This window comes from Taeniopygia guttata, chromosome 28, assembly GCF_048771995.1.
Source record: "Taeniopygia guttata chromosome 28, bTaeGut7.mat, whole genome shotgun sequence".
NCBI classification, from domain to species: Eukaryota; Metazoa; Chordata; class Aves; order Passeriformes; family Estrildidae; genus Taeniopygia; species Taeniopygia guttata.
The window spans coordinates 5,216,867-5,230,681 of NC_133053.1; the positions used below are offsets into that span (position 1 = coordinate 5,216,867).

The 13,815-nt window shown below is 45.1% G+C and overlaps 1 protein-coding gene across 1 annotated transcript; it reads left to right on the forward strand.

Annotated features, from left to right (window-relative positions):
• Positions 1-16: 16 nt before the first annotated feature.
• RAB11B (RAB11B, member RAS oncogene family) lies at positions 17-13,815 on the forward strand. The gene is made up of 5 exons (XM_002190097.7): positions 17-174; positions 5,530-5,725; positions 7,562-7,755; positions 9,203-9,283; positions 12,011-13,815. The coding sequence occupies exons 1-5, from the start codon at positions 135-137 to the stop codon at positions 12,154-12,156; spliced, it is 657 nt and encodes a 218-aa protein (XP_002190133.1). The 5' UTR covers positions 17-134; the 3' UTR covers positions 12,157-13,815.

The following is a 13,815-nucleotide window of genomic DNA, read 5'->3' on the forward strand; positions in this document are numbered from 1 at the left end:
TGCTGTTGATAGGTCCGGTGCACCGCCCGCCTCCTGCGGTCTCTGGCGGGCGCTGATTGGTCCGTGCGGAGCGCCCCTCCCCGGCTGGGCCGCGGTCGGTGCCGGGCAGGCAGAGGGTCGGCGCCGCCATCGCCATGGGCACCCGCGACGACGAGTACGACTATCTGTTCAAAGGTACGCGCTCATCAGGGCCGCGGCCGCCGCACCGCGCCGCTCTCGGTCGGGACCAGCGGTCCGCGCGGGCCCAGCGCGTCCGCCGCGGCCTTGGTGCGCTGGGCGGCCTTGTGGGCCCCCGGCCTGGTCTGGAGCCGGGGCAGCCCCGGGAGAGCCGCAAGGGCCTTCCCGCCCCGCCCCGGCCCGGTCCGGCCCGGCCCGGTCCGCGTAGGCCGCGCGCCAGCAGCGGGGAGCGGCCGGCGCTGTGCCCGGGGCTGTGCCCGCGGTGCCCGTGGTTGTCCGGAGATCGCCCGGTGTCCAGTCGGAGCTGCAGAACCGTAAGCCTCGGTGGAGGCTCCTTCGCAGGTCTCCCCTGAGCGCCGGTACTGGGAGCCTGGGACCGCAGCGGTGTTGGCTGGTGGTGCTGGAGGGTGCTCGCTGCCCCTGCCCCTTCCTGTGGCGTGTCCAGGGCTCTTGTGAGGGCTCGGTGCTGCTCCTCCTGCGCTGGCTCCGGGGGGAGCCGGGGGATGTCATCCCGTGGGATGTCTGCGGGGTTTCTGTCCCGTGGGATGTTTCCCCAGGCCGGCCTCCCGCCTGGCCAGAGGCTCAAGCCGACCAATTTCCCGGAGCAGCCCACAGCTCTGCCTGTGAGGCCCGAGGAGCAGTGCAGGTGGGTGCAGCACCTTCATTTTTGGTTTCCCAGCCTGTTTTGCACCAGATCTACTGTTGGCAGAGTGGCTGAAACCTGATTTTTATCCCAAGAGTTCACTCTTGGGAGGGGCAATGCTAACGGTGCCATCGGTGGTCTGTGAGGGCTCTGGGGGTCACTTGCTGCTGTGACAATTTCTCAGGCATTCGATGTCTCTGTACCTGGACACTCACAAGGGCAGCAGTGATTCCGAACTTGTGGACCAAAGAAAAGAACAGTTAGTCATCTGAGGGAAATAGTTTATAGATTTGTTTGCGTATTTGCTTTATTTGTTTTACAGAATTGGGTTGAATTTTGAAGCTAATGGGGGAAAAAAGCCCTTATTTCTTCTCTGCCTATAAAGCACATGACCAGCATGTAAAAATATACTAAACAGTCTGAGTCTAAAGTAGTTTCCTTTTGAAGTCTGTTTCCCAGGTGGTTTAAAAGCCAGGAATCTGAAAGCCTAAAAATTGTACTTATTTTTTTCTCTCTCTGAATAGTTAGTTAGCTAGGGAGAATGCATTCATCTTTTAAAAATACTTGCTTTGAAATGCATTTTTAATATTATTTGGAATGAGACTCAACCTAAAGCCATTTGGTCAGGATTTTTGCTGTGGTGGTTCACACTTTGTAGCACTTAATAAAAAAGCAGAGAAGGGTTTCTTTGTAGGTTTGATTATTTATCTTTTCCTTCTTCTGAGGCTTTTTGGGACTAGACAAAAAATAATATAAATGGGACCAAGTGGGATGAGGGCTCTGCTGTGGGACCAACTCTCCTGCCTTTTCTTTTTGCCTCCTTCAATAGTGGAATTAAACATCAAGGACAATTGCTGTAATGATGTCTAAGACTTTGGTTGGTTTGTGGTTTAGCCCCTTCTTAGCTACATAGATGACTTTTAAACTCTGTTCTGTCAGTCTGTGTACTAGTCAGAGGTAGAAGTAATGATGTTAGAGGATCTTAGTCTGGGAAGGTTTATTTTTATTAAATTGACCGCTTGACTGTTTCCCCTGCCACCTATTTCCAAAGACCTATTTCCAAAGGACAGCATGTGGCAGGCAATGACTAACTTAAGGTTTAGGAGTGTTCTGGGAATGTGAGTGATTATAGTCAGATCTGCTCTGCTGAACTTAGTGCATCTTTGTTCCCAATTTCCCTTTTTGTTTCTGTGTGCATCCCAACAGAACTGCTTATTTTATTGATCACAACAAAATATTCCTTGTTACCAAAGTGCCTGAGCTAGCCTTTGTGTGTGCAGGGCTGTGTGGGTTAGTGAGGCTGCAAAGAGCTTGTGGCTGTGCTCAGCGATGTGGCCCAAGTGAAGCCAGCAGTTCTGGCCTCTATTCCCAGTTAGTTTTGTAGCAGGAACTTTTCAGGATGTGTTTTGGGTGTATTGATTTGGAATTGAATTTGTGACCTTTGAAGAGCTGTTAAAAATGTTGGAAGCTTTGTACCTACTAAATGTGATCCACACATTAATTTTGCTCTTGAGAAGACTAGCTATTATCAGTGTTTATTTTAAAAATTAAATCTGCCTTTGTGCAGATGTGTGCTGGCTCATGGAAAGGGCAAGAAAAATCAGCCATAGGGAAAAAGAATTTTGTTTTACTTTTGTGGGAATTTAGACTGCTCTGATTAGTTTCCACATAACTAAGGCTGTGGTTACTAAAAACAAATGCATATCCTATTAGTCACCAATATCTGGCAACCTTATGTACTTCAGATTTATCACAAACTCTGGTTAGATGGTCTCTGCTAGAGGGAGTCTTAATCTTCTTAATCACTCAAAAGTATATATTCTTTTTCCCAGATTAAGAAATGAGTGTATTTACAATTCTGTCATTAAACTTGATATATTTATTTTCCCTTTCTTACCAATGATGTATGGCACTGGAATTCTGACTTCAGCTTGTTTTGTGCAAAGATCTCAATATACAGGGCAGATGTTTGGGGTGGGATTGTGTGGCACAATCCTGTGCTGTACTTCTGGATGTTGTAGACACGGGAAGCAGAGTGAGGGTGGTGACTGGGTTGATGGGTGGGTAATTTGGTGGTGATACATAACCGACACGGTGGCAGGGGGTGCTGAAGGAGAGAAAAAATCAGACAATACTGAAGGAGCAGGATTCAGGATATAAACAGGGCACTATGCAACAGGCTTGTCTATGTGCTTAGAGCCATCTGAAGGTGGCTGGTGTTGGTTATTGGCTTATGTCACTTCCAGGATCAAACCAGTGCATGTTTTCATCACCAGTGTGGCCCTTAGGGGCATTTCAAGAGTGAGTTCCTCAGTTCTGGTGATGAGATGGGTTTAGAGAGTATTCATATTCCTAAGTTGTCATTTGGAACTTGTTTTCCTTCTCTGTCATGACTTCTGAATTTGAACAGGCAATACTGTGTGGTTTTCTGTTACCAAATTTAGAAACTTTCCCAAGATCTAATCACTTAGTCCAGAATGTTGAAGGTATCTTCTTGCTCAGCTCCTGTAGAAAATAAGTTTCTGGCTTCTCTCTGCATGTGGGGCCCCCAGTCTTGGCATCTTTCTCCTGAATGTGAAGCTGCCCTTTTAGTCCTTAAGATTGAGTATTAATAAGAAGCACATGGAAACTCTAGGAATGCTCTTTATTGAATTGGGATCTGGTTGCCTTCCTTTAACTTCTGAAAAATGCTCTCCTAGAAGCTCTGCTGGAATGTGGGGCAGCATGGTGAAGGGAGCCTGTGAATAACCAGCCAAAGGAGCGCAGGACCCCTGGAATTTTCTTCCAGTGACAGATGGAGTTAATGACCTGAGAGCCATTTGCATGGTTTATGCCCCTAATTGATACTTTTAAAATGCTAGAGCCTGGGAAAGGCTGTGCCTTCTCCAGGTGCAAAATCATGGGAAGATAACTTCCTTTGGAAAGCGTTGGAAGCCTCAGAGGTCTTCCAGTCTGGTTTAGCTTGTGTGGTGGATATTCTTACTTTTGGTTATGGTCAGGGCATTGCTGTAGGATAGAGCCTATTCCAGCCAGCAGATTCCTGTGCCAGATGGGTGACCTCCGCCTGTTCTTGGAAGGTCCCATGGAATTAGTGATGAAGAACTGTTTGTCTGAAAAATAAAGCTGACAAAATCCCAGAGTTAGAACTTGTAATAAAATCTTTTTTTTTTTCTATCTGTTCTCATTCCTTAAAAAATCGTTTAGGATTTTTGCCAGGGAAGGCAGAGCACTGTGAGGAGCTGACTTAAGTTCTCCCAGGTGGGGAGTTGTGGTGCTGGCTGCACATTGCTGCCTGTGTTGTGTTTTGCCCGTTCAGCTGTGCTAGCACAATTGTCTGTCTGTGCTCTCAGGCAGAGGAGCTGCGCAGGGGCTCTCGGCACAATGGTCCTGTGCAGCTCAGGAGCTGCTGCAGCAGAGCCGGGGTCCAGCAGCAGCTTGGGAATGTGCTCCAGCAGTGGGGTGGCATCGAGCTGGAACAGGGCGCTGCCAGAGCTCCATCCTCAAACAATGGCCTGAGCAGAGAAAAGCTGTAGCAGCGCTAAAAGATAAGTATGATCCTTGGCCCTAGGAAAACCCTGGTGAGCTCATTCTGGAAGTGTACAATTAGCTATTAGTTGCTGGGAGGAGATTAGGAATGTTTTTTGCCCATGTCTGCTTTTCTGTAGGAAGAGCAGACCATATGAATGAGGAAGATCAGCAAATCTGTACTTAGAACTGGAGTAGGAAATATTCCCAAGGTTAAAAAAGCTCACAGAGGATGGCTGCCTTTCTTCCTTTTGCTTGAGCCATGACACTTGAATTCCAAAGGGTATGTGATAAGAGTGTTTTCGAGAGGAAGGGAGCATGGCTCAGCTGTTTCAACTGTGTTTTTCTCATTTGTTTCTTGCTCTCATCTGCAAGTCAAAAAGTAGAGGGAACCTCCTGCCGCGAGATGTACCTTTGTTTTCACAATTCCTTTCAGGAAAGCTGGGCTTTGTGTGCTGAAGAGCTCTCTGCACTTACATTTTTCTGTTATCATGGCAACACCATGTGTGGAGGCAGAGGTTTCTAGCTCATCTCTTACTTCTCATGCAGTCTCCTACAACTTGTTTTGTTGGATGAAGTTCTGCTTTGCTTTGTATCTTTTTTTGTAGTACCAAATGTCTCCTGATTTTGCCCTTTTGTAGTGAACATATTCATTAATTAAATTATTAAAATGAAACACCCTATATGATTTCAACAGGGACTGCAAATAATTGTTTACTTACCAGTTTTTGGTTTTTTAAATAAAAATAGAGTACACTTACCCTGTACAAAGGCTTTTATTGGGCAGACAGGTGGCCTGTTGCCATGTTCTTGCCTGTAGTGTTTCTTAAAATGTGGGTTGTAGCCTTCCTGTGCCAAAGGTTGAGTGTGTGAGGGGCATGTCTTACCTCTGCCTGCTGCAGTGGCTGGGGCTTCCAAAACCCTGTTTGACTTTGACAGTTGCTGTAGCAATTTCTTATTTTCACCTCTGAGGACTGGGCAGCTACTCACCACAAAACAGCTTGGGGCTCTTCTGGGATTGGAGAAGCAAGCTGTGCATAGTAAAGACTGTGGTATTGTTTATGCTGTTTCTCCTGTGTTATCTGACTGTACATTTCTGTGGATGCTGCTTGCCAGGCTGCACTGTAGTGTGGGGTCAGTGCTGGTGTGAGAAATTAATTGTGAAATAATGTCTTTCCTTTCAGTTGTGTTGATTGGAGACTCCGGAGTTGGGAAAAGTAATCTTCTGTCACGTTTCACACGCAATGAGTTCAATCTGGAAAGTAAGAGCACCATTGGGGTGGAATTTGCCACCAGGAGCATCCAGGTGGATGGGAAGACGATAAAAGCCCAGATCTGGGATACTGCAGGCCAGGAGCGATACCGCGCCATTACCTCAGCGTGAGTACTCTGTCTGTGCTCAGCAGAATTCTAGCAGAGATGCTGCAGATAAATGTTTGGGTAGAAAGTGAAACATACCTGGCACACATGACAAAGTCATTGTGACAGACTTCAGTGTGGATCCAAGTCATAAGATAGCAAATTCTTTTGTGTTCCCTTGATTAATATAATAAAAGTACTTTTTAGATTCTCATGTTACTGTTATAGAAACAAATGGCAGCTTAAATCAAAACTGTGGGAAATTCTGTTTGAGTTTTGGAATTTGGTTTTTTGTCTGTGCTGAATGTGCTGTGTTCCTTATGTGGAGTGAGTGTCATTTCAGATGGAAGCTGGGTACTGTTGCTATCAAGTTTTGGTCTAGGCATGGTGGCTTACTGTAACACCCATGGCTTCTGGTCTCAATTTTGCCTCCTCAGTCTTGACATTTGAGGGTATTTTTAGGAAAACCTGCAGCCACAAAGTCCCTTGAAATCTCAATGACTTTGAATTAGTCACAGCCCTGAAAATTAGGTCCATGAGTGCAGACATTGAATAGCCTGGACGTAGGAAGGCAACGATGATAGTGCTGGCATAGGCATTAGGCATAATCCCTGAAGGTGAGAAGCTTTTTCAACTATGGCACCTTGTTAATCCACAGAGTGGCCTGAGGTGTGTCTGTTTCTATGCTGGCAAAAGTATCTTGCAGAGGATAAAAAGCAAACCCTTTGGTCAGGCCTGGTTTTCCAGAGCATTTTCTGATCAGTGAGTTGATTTTTTGTTATATTACAGATGTGTATCAGTTTTTAAAGGTAAAAACATGTTTCTGAGTCATGCACAGGTTGAGCCATTAAACTCAAGGTAAGGGGAATTTTGTCAAGATGGGAGAAAACCAGGAGGCCCTGAAGCCCAAAGGGAGCATCCCTTGACAATTTCAAATTGCATCTTTTCTGGAACTGTTAATGTGACTTTGAGAATTTTTTTTGTGACCCAACCCTTGCTCTTGCTGTAAAAACTGCTAGTCTAGTTTGGGTCAACAACAGGTTTTGCTGCTGGGAGCTAGTGCAGCTGCAGTCCTGTGATCCTGCCTCTCCTTTGTGCTTGGCACTACCTGCTGCTCGACACATCACTCAGCCAGTTCAGCCTGCTCGGCCAGCAGAACGCCAAACATCAGGGAAAAGAGAATGTTTTCTGCTGACTTGGTGTCCTGACTCAGTTCAACAACATGTCAGACAGGTGCTGGCAGAACTGAGGAGAAATTGTAGGATTGTGTGGAAGAAAGATACGGATGTTACTGGATTGCTGATACAGAGTGGCTTGTGCTGGGCTGAGCCCTTGGCTTGTGTTGAAATGGGCCCAAACCTGCGCTGAGGGGGCGAACTCTGTTCCTGTGGATATCCACTATCCTGGTGGACAGTGACCAATATAGCCCAGAGTCCCCTCCTTAATTTGTAGGATGGGCAGGAGATAGTTGAAGGATCAGGAACAAATAGTGATATTTTATTAAGGCCTATTTTCCTAGTAGAAAGGTAGGTTGTAACTTCACAAAAACCTCCCAGCTGTGCTGATTCTGCAATGATGAGTTTTCCTATGCACAGCTGGAGCAGACAGGCCATTTTCAGTCCTGGTTTCTGGAGGCTCTCCAGCATTTTGTTACACACACTGGAGTTTCTTAGAAATGCTATTAGAACAAAACCCTGCATTTGGAACTTGGTTTTAGGCTTCAAAACCACTCCAGCAGCAGTATCTGCATCAGCACAACTTTTTCCAAATGGAGAGCATTAAAAAGCGCTAGATGGCCTGTTTGTTGGTGTGGCTGGGACAGAGCTCCCGGTGAAGGGCTGTGCCTCATGGTTTCAGATATTACCGTGGTGCTGTCGGGGCTCTGCTTGTCTATGACATTGCCAAACACCTCACCTACGAGAACGTGGAGCGCTGGCTGAAGGAGCTGCGGGACCACGCTGACAACAACATCGTCATCATGCTGGTGGGCAACAAGAGCGACCTGCGCCACCTCCGCGCCGTGCCCACCGACGAGGCCAGGGCCTTTGCAGGTTTGGACTGCGCCTTGTTGTTTTAGGTTTTTTTTATACTGAAATATCTTGACTTATTAACTAACATGTGTGGATTGTTTGGGTTTTTTTTTGAGAATTTTCTTTGCCATTTTTAGTTTGCAGTTTTCTGTTGTTTTTAAATCTAGTTGTGGTACATGTTTTTGAAACATTGTCCTTCAGCTGCCTGATAGCTGAAGAATAAACACTTCTTCTAACAAGGTTAGAAACAGTAAGCAATATTTAGAAGAGAAAATATCACAATAAAAATAAAAAAATATTGCAATACAAAATGTACATCCTTCCCTCCTAGAGACCTGCTTCTACTGTGTAGGTATCAATGTGGACAGCTACAAATGAATGCTGAACCTTCTTTTAGTGGGTGGGCTGCTGCTCTAGAGCACTGATGCATGTAGTAGTGTCATCTAGTGTCACTTAAATGCAGCGGTCATCAGACTTGAGAATTATCATTTGTCGGGAGAAGTCAAGTGGGTTATGTAAGATGCTGCCACTACATTCCTTTTCGCTTCCTTACCTGGCAGAGTACTGGTCAGATATTCTTTTGTTCTGAAAGACCTGGAGACATTTATCTTTTGTGTGGCTGTCAAGCTTGGAGGTGGAATGTAAATGTACAACTTCTAAAATACCTCTAGAAATATTACCAAGGCTTGCTTATACACACTTTCTGAAGTTTGCTGGTAAGCAAGTACCCTGAGGGTAATAAAGCCACTTTAAATTTTCAGATTAAGGAGGAGTGACATTTATCTAAGAGAAGCAAAACAAGTTGGTGGGTGCCCCAGATAGTCTCTTACTTTGGTCACTTGGTTCAGCTTCTTCCTTTTTGTCCCTGGACTTCCTCCTAAGGCTGTTTTAAATTGCTAGTGGTGGCCTAATTGTTGCTGTTTAAGCTCCATTACTGAAATTTGCTTATTCCTGGGCAGGTGATACAGTACCATTCTAGGTATGATATTTGGGTGTTAATCACTTTCTTTTTTAGTAATAATAAAAAAAAATTTGCATTGTAAGAGGAAAGAAGAAAAAAGACTCGTTTTCAGGGGTCATTGTTATTTGAAAGTGGGGTCTGATTAGGAAAGTATAGGTCTGTTGATCTTCTTGGGGTTGCAGAGGAGAATTGTGTCTCTGTAGCAGCTGATGTGCTTTTGCTGGGGCTCTTGCTCAAGATACCTCTGGGTGTGATCTGTAGCCAGAAGAGAATGGTATTTTGTGGTGTTTGACTGAGCAAGGGCTGCAGTGAGGAAAATGTTCTTGCACTTTGGGCAAAGGAAATGTTGCTGAACTCCAGAGCCAAGGTGTTCCTTGTGCAACAAGGAAAAGAAAATATATTACTGTGCCCTAGCTGGTTTGGCCTAAAATAAAAATTAAAAACCTCAACGTAAATATGAAATAAAGTATTATTAAAATTTTTAACTGAACTACTTATTTTTTACAGAAAAAAATAACTTATCTTTTATTGAAACATCTGCTCTGGACTCTACAAATGTAGAAGAAGCCTTCAAGAACATCCTTACAGGTATGGTTTGTTATGGATTCAGAGGAGCAGCTGAGGTGGTAGATCTTCTTCATGGGCACCTTTTGGAGTTTTCTGGGATGTTTTAGAAATGAGTGTTGGGAACAATGGTTAGTTTGCAAGCTTTTTAATCTTACCTTTGTGTTCTGCTTCCCACTCCATACATCCCTTTCTGTCCCAAGTGAGGGTTTCTGTCTCCTGGGGGTCTCTATCTCCTGATGTTCCATAAGTTCAAGCTATTGCAATAGCACTGTTGTAAAGGAATTAGTAACTGTGCTTCGGTGCCTGCACAAAATCTTGGCAGTGAAGCCCCCACCATGCTGGAAGTTAAATGTTGCAGTATCTTCTCTTACACCAAAGCAGGCTGGTACCATTTTCAGACTACTGAACTCTTGTTCTCAGCTGATAGCAAAGGTGGTGACTGCCCTGCACCAACAGCATCTTCTGCAGAAAAGGACCTGGGGATTCTGATGGATATCAAGTTGACAGTGAGCCATGGGCAGGGACACCTCCCACTGTCCCAGGTTGCTCCAAGCCCCATCCAGCCTGGCCTTGGACACTGCCAGGAATCCAGGGGCAGCCACAGCCGCTCTGGGTACCCTGTGCCAGGGCCTCCCCACCCTCACAGCAAAGAATTTCTTCCCACTATCCCATCTAACCCTGTTCCTCTGGCAGTGGAAAAACATTCCACTTGTTCTGTACCTCCAGGTCCTTGTCCAAAGTCCCTTTCCAGCTCCCTTAGCGGTCTGTAGATGTTGGTAGTCTGTGTTAAGGTCTCCTCAGAGCCTTCTCCAGACTGAACAACCCCAGCTCTGACTCCAAGGTGTCCAAGAAGAGGCAGACAGGAAGCTATTTCTCTAGGTAGAAGCCTGACAGGTGAGGAATGGGTTGTATTTGGTGCCCAGCAGATCTGTGTTACTAGAGAGCCACTACTGAAGTATCTGGAGTGTGAGGCAGAGCCGACTGCCCAGAGCTGGAGCTGGGCCACTCTCGCACTGTGTAGCAGATTCGTGGCTGATCTGAGACACTTGGCTGAATTTGAGGCAATTTCCCTGGCACTTTGAGACAGTATTTTTTTATTGTAGTGCTCTGAGTGTAGGTCACCATCCATCCTGTCTCCCCTTGCAGTGTTGTCCTGAGACAGACCCTGGTTAGAAATGCTGGCCTGAGGCCACTCTAGGAGAGCCACAGTGCTGTAACAACTCAAGCTGAGGTCAGGCCCGGGCAAACTGAACTCAAACCCCTTTCTCTCACAGCACCCTGGGCTCCTAAAAGTGTTGAGATTGTCTGGTCAGGTAGCATAAGCATGTGGATGAGAAGACTGAGGAGTCCTGAAAAGGCTATTCCTAAAGTGATTACTCCTGAGGGAGAGTCATCTTTCTAAGAGATGAGAAGGAACCGAGGAAAACGTGCCGTGTAGAGTAGTGAGTTGGGAATCACCACAAGGGACTTGGTGGGGGGAAGAGAGTGGGAACAGCAGGACAGGGGTTTCCGTACTGGCCACGTGTTTGAGGAATCCTAATGACTGGAAGAAAAAAAAGCCCACAAAACACCCCAAAGAGCTGCTGCCCCAAAGCAAAGGGGGGTTTGGCAACCACTCTGAACAGCTCTAATTCAAATACAGTACTGAGCAGGAAAGAAAAGGGTGTGACAGCCTCTGAACAACCCTCCTCCTCCCTTGCAGCAAAGATCTGTAGGTAGCCAGTGGCAGCAAGATTGGCCTTGAGTTAAAGGTTTCCATTTTAAACTACATAAATAAGTGCAGATTCTTAAAAAGCAAAAAAAACCACCAAAAAAACCTAACAAAAAATCCCCATAAACAAGCCCTGCACAGTCCTCTGTGATTTTTAATCCTTACTAAAGGCTTTGGGTGTTCCTCTTTTGGGGTTGTGGCTGTATGAATGTGATCGTAATATTTACCACAGACTTCCAGGGAAGTACTTGCCCTTTTCCGGTTTCACAATGGGGGGAAGTTGGAACAAGAGCTTATAGTCAGTGAAATAAGTAACTTAAAAACCTTTCCACTTATAAGACTTCTGCTAAGTATGCAGTTGAAACAGTTTGTTTGTGAAAGCTTTTAATTTGGCAGTCTCTCTCCAGTTACAGCTTTGTGGATCTGTGTGCTTTCAAGCATTAAGTTAGTTTGAGTCAAATAAATTCATTTGGAGAAGCATGGCGCTTTATGGACCCATGCAGCTTTTACTGTCATAGCTAGGAAAGCTGATGTGTTGCAGAGAGAAGCATTGCTGTTACTTGGTGGGAGCAGATTGCTGGAGTGGAGGTGGGCATCATGTAACCTGTTGCTGCTGTGAAGGTTTCCTGGCATCCTGGTGCTTGGTACTACTAGAGTATGCTGGCCACTCTTTTTAATCACAAAGATGATGATTCTGTGTTTTAGAAATGAGCATTCCTGCTCCTTTCCCATTAAAAAAACCCTTTTAATAATCCCCATTTTCATGGAGTAATTGAAAAAGAACAGGATAGGAAGTGCTGTTGCGGAAGGCAGCGAGGACTCTTGTCTTAATAACTGTTCCAGACAGAGCTGGTGTATTCATTCCAGAACTGGAATGCCAGCCAGATATTACATGCCGCATCTGTTTAGCCTAGATTCCCTTTTAGAGCCCTCTAATTAAATCTTCTCCTTCTTGGGTTCTGGCACGTTGTTGGGCAGTTTGCTTGTCCCCGTGGGAGGCTGTGCCCCTGGGCTCTGACCCTGTGCTCTCCTTGCAGAAATCTACCGCATCGTGTCGCAGAAGCAAATCGCCGACCGGTCTGCGCACGATGAGTCTCCTGGCAACAACGTCGTTGATATCAGCGTCCCGCCAACCACCGATGGACAGAAATCCAACAAACTCCAGTGCTGTCAGAACCTGTGACCTTCTCTAGATGACTCTTGTGCCCTCCACATTGTCTGTGCTTCATTTAGAAACTTGTGTGCACTTCCTAACTCCTGTGATTCAGTGACTCCCTCCTCCCTCCTTTATTCCATTACCAAATCTCCCCTCTCATAGTAGAGCTTTAATTGTAGGGCTAACATCCCCCTGCCTCTGAAACCCCTTCCATGTGGTGACTTCTGGGCTTGAAATGTAGTCACTGATCTGATAGACATGTTTGTGTTGGAACATCTGCTGCTGGGTATTATCCCATGAAACACTCTTAACAAATAGGCTTGTTTTGGTTTTGCTAGGTTTTTTTTTCCAGTTTGGTTTTGTTGTTTTCTGGGAGGGAAACAATGGGACTTGACTCTACCAGTTGAAGAAAGAACTATATTTAGGTGACAAGGTTTTTCCTCCCATAGTCAGATATCTCTTTTTCTTGTGTTTCTGTAAACATGGGGGAGAAATTAAACTAGCTGTCCTGCCAAATGCTCTGTTTTCTGTCCTGATGAAGTCTCACAGTGAGGATTTTAGTGGCTGCACACACATAAGAAAGCTGTTGAAAATAACATTACTTATTCTGTAATTACCCCTAATACAGTTAGTCTGGCTGTGTAGTTTACTGTTTCCTGCTTGGGAAATCTTTCTCTATTCTTGTTTTATTTGGGAACAATGAAATATATCTGCATTGCTTTCTCTGCCACCATGAATGCCTGTGCAGGCTTTATGAAGTGGTATAATATTTATTCATGGCTTATGTTAATCAGTTCACATTATTGTACAGTAAGTGCCAGCATATTGATTTCAGAAACCTTTTGCAGCCTGTACAAGTAGGCTTCTTTTGTACTGTAGGTAGTGTCTGAAAGCAGGATCTGCTCTAGTTCCAGGGTGTTTTTTTTGCATGCTGCTTTTTCTCTAGATCTCTCCTGCCCCTGTCTGAGTGAGTGAGGCAATATTTTCATGTCACATATATACCTGCACTTGTAAGGGTTTTGGTTGTTGTAGAGAAACACGATACTTTATACATTTTGTAAAACTTCTGCAGATCCATAGTATCTGGAACTTTCTCTTCATGATCTTTCACTATTGACCTCTACTAAAAATGCATAATATTAGGATTTCACATAATAACTACTAACCTGTTGTTTTCTTCTTACTGTTTTACTGAACTGCAGACTGTAATTCTTAAATGATTGTACTTCACTGATGTAACAGATTTGTCATCAGCAGGGCTAACTACTCTAATTCTTTGTTGTGCTGAATGGGAAGAATGTTACCACAACTTTGTGTAGTCAGTCTCTTGCTTGCTTGTGCAAATCTCTGATGGCTTTTCATCACTCACTGGCTCTTGCATACTTGTATCCCCCCTGGTATCTGCTGAATGTTCAGATGGCAAATACTGGGTGAAATGATCTAAAGGAAGAACTGGAGACCATCTGCTGCTCTCCAAAGGCTTGTGGAGCCATTTGCAGTGAGTTTTTGCTCTGTGTTCTGAGCCTGTACCTCACTGGATGAATCCCAGCTGCATATTAGTGAGTTGATTTTTCTTTACTGATACACAAAGCAAATATGAAACTGTGAATTGTGCTTGAAGAGTAAGTCTGACATTCCAGTCTCAACTGTTCTGTCTGGTTATGTAATAAAATTAAGGGCAGTTAA

What these genes read in the sequence shown, in the direction of transcription:
- RAB11B (XM_002190097.7), top strand. Translation starts at nt 135, where the DNA reads ATGGGCACCCGCGACGACGAGTACGACTATCTGTTCAAAG. An exon ending in GTACGACTATCTGTTCAAAG is followed by an intron (nt 175 to 5,529) that starts GTACGCGCTCAT and finishes CTTTCCTTTCAG; the next exon opens with TTGTGTTGATTGGAGACTCC. An exon ending in CTTCAAGAACATCCTTACAG is followed by an intron (nt 9,284 to 12,010) that starts GTATGGTTTGTT and finishes CTCTCCTTGCAG; the next exon opens with AAATCTACCGCATCGTGTCG.